This window comes from Octodon degus, unplaced genomic scaffold, assembly GCF_000260255.1.
Source record: "Octodon degus isolate 3935 unplaced genomic scaffold, OctDeg1.0 scaffold00092, whole genome shotgun sequence".
Taxonomy (NCBI): domain Eukaryota; kingdom Metazoa; phylum Chordata; class Mammalia; order Rodentia; family Octodontidae; genus Octodon; species Octodon degus.
In genome coordinates this window covers 155,390-161,989 of record NW_004524668.1, presented here as the reverse complement: position 1 = coordinate 161,989, position 6,600 = coordinate 155,390, and the positions used below count along the sequence as shown (strand labels likewise).

Here is a 6,600-nt window from a genome sequence, read left to right as displayed (position 1 = left end):
AGTCAGCTTTGTTACTGCAGGAACAACCAGTATGACAACACTCACCATTTCAAAAAGGTGAGGATTATTTTGGCGTATCGTTTCAGTGGGTTCAGTTAATGGTCAGCCAGCTCCAAAGCAGAATGTCATGGCTGAAGTGCCTGGTGAAGAAAAGCTGCTCAGGTCATAGAGGCTGGGACACACAGAAAGAAAGGAAGAGCAAGGGACAAAAATACAGCCTTCTAGGTTGTCTCTAGTGTCTTGCCTTTTCTGACCAGGTCCTACCTACTAACAGCACATTCAGTTACTGACCTCATCACTGACAAACCCACTGATGAATATAGTAGTCCCATGATCCAATCAACATCCAAGTAAGTGAGATTTTGGGGTCATATTTTAGATCTGAGTCATACCACCAGTTATGTTTTCTTTCAGTTGCTACGTGGTGACTACTAGTGCTTCTGGAGTGGCAGCTTCACTAGCATGGGCCCCGGAGTGAATAAACATGACACAGAGCATGGCCTACAGGTGTTCTGCAGGACAAGCAGCATGGGCAAGATAAGGATTTCCATTGCTTTGGGGTTGCTTGTTACACCATATAATCCAACTTGACTGACATCCTAAAAAGCAGAATGAGGTCAGTTTGTTTTAAGAAGTACGTGAGGACAAAAAAGAAGATGTGTAGGGGCCGGGGAGATGGCTCAGTAGATAAGTGCTTGACTGGCAAACGCAAGGATCTGAGTTCAATCCCCGGTTCTGCCAAAAAAAAAAAAAAAAAAAAAAAAAAAAAAAAAAAAAAGATGTGTGGCCCGTGAGGAGGTGGAAGAGGAGGCAGTCGGAGGATTGTCCTGCTGCGGCATGTGGGGACAGGCTTTAGTGTTGTTTTCCAGATCCCAGGATCTGGAGGTGAAGTGTTATCTACAAACATGGATTAATTTCCATGCTAAGTGAAAATGGCCAATTCATTAAGAGGAGAAGTATTGAACTTTTATAAAAATCTGCTCTATCTTGGACGGGACTATCCAAAGGGAGCAGACTATTTTAAAAGGTGTTTTAAGAATGTTTTCCTTAAAAATAAAGATATGAAGGACTCAGAGAAGATCAAACAACTTATTGAATGAGGTGATTTTTTTTTTTTTTTTAAGAACTGGGGATTGAACTCAGGCCCTTGTGCTTGCCAGGGAAGTGCTTATTCTACTGAGCCATCTCCCCAGCCCCTAAAGAAACTTTTTTTTTTTTTTTTTTTTGGTGGTACCGGGGATTGAACTCAGGGCCTTGAGCTTACCAGGCAAGCACTTATTCTACTAAGCTATCTCCCCAGCCTGAATGAGGCAAATTTGCAGTGAAAGAGCTAGCAGATTTATATTTTCTCAGGAAATACCGAGCTATGAAACAACGCTATTATTCGGATGTCATAATTGATCATTATTTTTATAGACTGGCTGAAAATCAGAGACAGCTATTTGTATATACAAAACATTGTGAAATAAACATCTGAAAAATGGCAAAAAAAAAAAAAAAAGATGTGCATGTGGGTTATCTTTTAGGTAGGCAATCGTTCAAGAGTCAATATATTGCTAGATAACTGAGTGATCACCAGAACATGAACTGGATGGAGAGGGGTCTGGTTTCTGAACCTGAACCAATCTTTCCTCTTAGGAGGCTCCAGGTCTCCTTTTCCGGGCTTTAGCAAACCCACCTGCATTATTTATGGGTCTAAGACAGAAACTGGGTCTCACATGCTGTTACTGCCAGAACCAGCCCTTCAGCACTTACTGTACCAGCACAGGGTTGGCCTACGGCTTGTCCTGAGTGCTGAGAGGCTCTGGTCCCCTTGTTGGGGCCCTTATTCCCATGTGTGTGCTCTTACCAGATGAAATCCATGGTGCGTTGTTGAGAAAAAAGCAACATGATGACTTCAGAGTAGACAGATTTTTTTTTTTTTTTTTGGTACTGAGGATTGAACTCAGGACCTTGCACTTCCCAGGCAGACACTCATGCCGCTGAGCTATATCCCCAAGTCCTCGACAGATTTTTTTAAGTAATCGTGGAACATTTACAAAATTGACCTCACACTGGGCCAACAATTAAGCTTCAATACATCTAGAAGGATGGAAATCACATGGGTCATTTTCTCTGACCACAAAACAATTCATCTAGAAAAATAATGAAAACTTAGAAAGTCCTCCCATATTTGGAAAGTAGCAAACACACATTTGAATAACTCATGGGTTATATGCCCTCTCATTTAATCCTCCCTACTATTCATCAGGTAAACCTGCATTTTAGAAATTCAGCAGTTGAGATTTTAAAAAAGTATCATTTGTTCAAATTTACCCAGTTGGCAGTGTGGAACCAGGACTCCAAAGCAGACTAACTCTGGAACCGAGGGTTGTACCGATATCCTCCTGACCCTGTGTCTCCCTGGAAATCATAGAGCACCCTGCTTGTTTTGGGGCCCCTTGAACTATCATGCAGAAGCACATTTCCTTTTGTTCTAGCCTCTTCTTGGGCCCTTCTTTAGATTAAAGTTAGAAGTTTTGGGGTCTCAGATGGACATTCCCATCCAGTTTTGAATTACTTCTCTAGGAAGACTTCTTTGCCTTTTAAAGATTTTTTTTTCCCCCACAGAGTGGTTAGTGAACAAAGAAAGACAGAAGGAAAAGTCACTTCCAGATGGCTCCCCATCTTGCTCTAATGCAGATTAAATAGAGAAAATATTCTAACATATCATTAGGCAAACATGAGTATCAGTATCACTTACATTATAAATGGAATAGAATGCAGATCTGGTATCCTGACTTAAATTAGGGCCAAAACCCTTGGAGCAAAATAACAGACAACAAAAGACCCTGACTCTGAGTAAGTTGGAGGTTCATGGCATCTGAGATAGGAGGCAAGGCCCAGCTGACTCTAGATCTCTCTAGGTCTCTAGGAATGGCCTCCTGAATATACTCTGACCAAACCACCTCCCTCTTGTGGCCAGGGCCTGTGTGATTGGCTACTGAACACCATTATTCTACCAGTCAACCTACTCATCTCAACCTACTCATAGGATACATTGTTGGCAAAATCCCAAAGATGCCCAGAGCTTGAGGCTGTTCAGCAACTTTGGACTCATGTTAAGAGAACAATACTGTCTGCCCCCTGTGGGCTCATGTCACTCAGTACCAAGTGCCGTGGAAACACTTGCAGTAGAAACACTTGAAAATAAATGGCAAATGTGATGACGGTCCATATCCTAGAAAGTTACTTAAAGTGCTCATACTTCAGCAAGTGGCCCTGCAAGGAAGAAGGCTGAGGGGCAGGAAGAGAGTGCCAGGCCAGGTGAGGGGCCCAAAGATTTGCACTTTGTCCCTTGGCTTCTTACTTCTTCTGCTAACGAAGCAGCCCTGGCCCACTGTGAGGGAGTAGGCCCACTAGCTCCCCAGGTTGTCTCCACCCAGACTTCAGGGGCTCAGCTTGGAGCCTGGGGCCCTTCCAGCCCTAGCCCACTGTTTGCTCCCCACAGCATCAGGGACTAGGCCCCAGAGAGTTAGTTTGCCAATTAGCCAGTGATCAGTCCCAATATGAGTTTCACATCAAGTCCAAGATTAAAGTACCCAGTCATCCAATCAGCAATGTGATTATATCCTCTCAATCTGTGCAAAATGGTCATGCTGACCACTTCCTGATAGGGTATGGGTGCTCCTGGGCAGCCCTTAAATGGCAACTCAGCTTGTGTGATCTTTTAGAAATGGCTGGTTGTGCCTATAGACTGGACAGGTGGTGCGGGGCCCCCGGAGTGAGAGATGGTCCGATGCCTTCAATGAGGTTGTTCCACTGGTCATAGTCCTCTTGCAGGTCTGAGTGGAGAAAAAAAGGAATTAGGCAGGTTCTTGTAAGATTTACTTCATGATGCTGCAAGGAAAGCCAACATTTTGGCCCTAGCATTCTAAGGTCAATTAAGACTCAGGACATATGAGAACTTGTACTATAACGTCATGTAACTCGGTAGTATCCCAAATTTTCTGATCAAGGAGATTACGGGGCCAAAAAGGAAAGTGATCGATGATGTGGAGTATGCCTAAGGAGAGTCACATGAAGAGAAAACATTCTCTCAGGCTTTCACAGAGAGCACATTGGCCAAGCAATGGCTGTGACTCATCCACATGGCTGACACTGACAAAGGTTCTACAATCTGAGGTACAGGATCTCAGGATAAATCCTGAGGGGATTTCACTGATCTTATCAGACCCAAAAGCTACAACTCTTGTTGCATAGGTACTGCTATACCTTGGTCTTAACCATCCAGAAGAAAAGTATAAAAACAAAATATAAGAAATAAAGCCAAGCAGGGCCGGGGAGATGGCTCAGTAGGATAAGCGCTTGACTGGCAAACACAAGGATCTCAGTTCAATCCCCGGTTCCGCAAAAAAAAAAAAAAAAAAAAAAAAAAAAAATAAAGCCATGCTGTTATGTTGAGCTGTGGGGGACTCAGGTCAACAATTTCTGATATTGCCAGTGAAGCGGAAGACCCAATACTATTATGGGCTATGAGACTCTTTTAGAATATTTTGCTGAGTTTACACACCTGTAATATTCAAATAATGGAACTTAACAAAAAAAGGGTATACAAATGAATGTCCATTTTGTATCTGTGTACTCAAAGTGGTTAGGATAGATAGTTACATTCTCTTAATGAATAGAATGATTTGTTCTAATGGTGTTTGTAAATAGGATATCAAGTCCTCATCTTGTACAGCAATTAACACTAAGAATGTATGCAGTGTGTTAATTATTGAAACTGTCCTACCGATTTGATTTGAAACTGTCTCATTGCTATTTGTTTATCAATAAAATTATGGCAGGGCCGGGGAGATGGCTCAGTAGGATAAGCACTTGACTGGCAAACACAAGGATCTGAGTTCAATCCCCAGTTCCGGGGGGAAAAAAAAAAAAAAAGATTCACTTCATGAGCTGGTATCACAAATTCAGCGGGTGTCCTTGCGAGAGAAGCACTGTCTTTTTTTGTGGTACTGGGGATCAAACTTAGGACCTTGCACTTGCCAGACAGGCACCTATGCCACTTAGCTATATCCCTAGCCTCTAAGAGAGAAACACTACGGAATACCAAAAGGACTGCTTAGGGCAGTTGTAATGGTGGTGGCAATGCCTTTAAAAACAATTTACACAGTCCATGGCAACTTTTTTTTTTTTTTTTTGCGGAACCAGGGATTGAACTCAGACCCTTGCACTTGCTAGGGAAGCATTTATTCCACTGAGCCATCTCCCCGGCCCCAGTCCATGGCAACTTGATAATAGCACCAAAGGTGGCACTTCATGAAGGAAAATTCACTCTAGAGACTGTGCCAAATGTTTTATGTGTACTCATGCAAATCTCACAATATCCCCATAGGCTAAGGACTATTGCTTGACCAACTTTTTTTAAAAAAAAAATATTTGTTTGGTCTTTTTTAAATTTTTATTTATTTATGTGTGTGTGTGGCCAGCTCAGCCCACCAGGGGGCGGGGCCGGCTGGCATGTGGTGCTGGGGGATTGAACCGCGGCCCCTGTGCTTTGCTAAGCTTGTTCTAAGTACGTGCTTTAGAACACTGAGCCATCTTACCAGCCCCTGTTTGGTCTTTTTTTTTTTTTTTTTTTTTTTGGCGGAACCAGGGATTGAACTGAGATCCTTGCATTTGCCAGTCAAGCGCTTATCCTACTGAGCCATCTCCCCGGCCCCTGTTTGGTCTTTTTGAAATGGTCTCCCTATGCAGTTCAGGCTGGCCTTGAACTCATTTTGTAGCCCAGCGTGGCCTTGAACTTGCAATAATCTTCTTGCCTCAGTGGGGACTATAGGCCAAGTGCTGGGACTATAGGCCTGTGCCACCATGCCCCACTTGACCCCTACTTTGTAGCTGAGGAAATTCAAGGCTAAAGAAAGTGATCTGATTTGCCCAAGGTCATGACAGCTGTTAAGTGGTAGGGACAGAGTTTAAATCCAGGTCAGAAACAGAAAATGAAAGCTACTTCCAGGCTCAGGAATATTAGTAAGCAAGAAGAGGTTCCCAGTCCCCCAGCCAGGAGGTACAAGGCCAGTGTCACCCTAGAGAAGAACAACAGGGCAGCAATATCACAGAGCAGGCCAACACCAGGCATGATTCAAGAGGGCCCTGAGACTGTGGGTAGAGAGGTCCAATTATACAGCAAGAAGAGTCAGAAAGAGGCTAAACCATCAGGCCACAGGAGGGCGTGCAGCTGAGCAGACAAACGATTTAGGATACACAGAACCTGGGACAGTGTTAGGGACCGCTTACATTTATCTTTGGATCGCCACTGCACTACCAAGAACCTGACAGGGAATAGGTCCTCAATACATAATGCTACTTATTTACTAACTCAAGCTGGAGCAGTGACAGTCACTGCTACTTGGACTTAGGGGTTCAAGGTCAACCCGAGCAATAAAGACTTTTTTTTTTTTTTTGTTAATTTTATTTATTGGGCTGGTGAGATGGCTCAGTGGTCTAAAGCACCTACTTAGAACAAACTTAACAAAGCACAGGGATCACGGTTCAATCCCCCAGCACCACATGCCAGCCATCCCTGCCCCCTGGTGGGCTGAGCTGGCCACACACACA

The 6,600-nt window shown here is 43.6% G+C and overlaps 1 protein-coding gene and 1 pseudogene across 1 annotated transcript in view; one reads left to right on the top strand and one right to left on the bottom strand.

Annotated features, from left to right (window-relative positions):
• The first annotated feature begins 852 nt into the window (after positions 1-852).
• Positions 853-3,503, top strand: LOC101588909 (annotated as a pseudogene).
• The window catches only part of Pafah2 (platelet activating factor acetylhydrolase 2), a 53,773-nt gene continuing 49,115 nt past the window's right edge, over positions 1,943-6,600 (bottom strand). Inside the window, exon 9 of the mRNA XM_023722441.1 lies at positions 1,943-3,824. Within this exon, the coding sequence (XP_023578209.1) occupies positions 3,730-3,824 (95 nt within the window). The 3' untranslated portion in view covers positions 1,943-3,729. The remainder of the gene's footprint in view (positions 3,825-6,600) is intronic.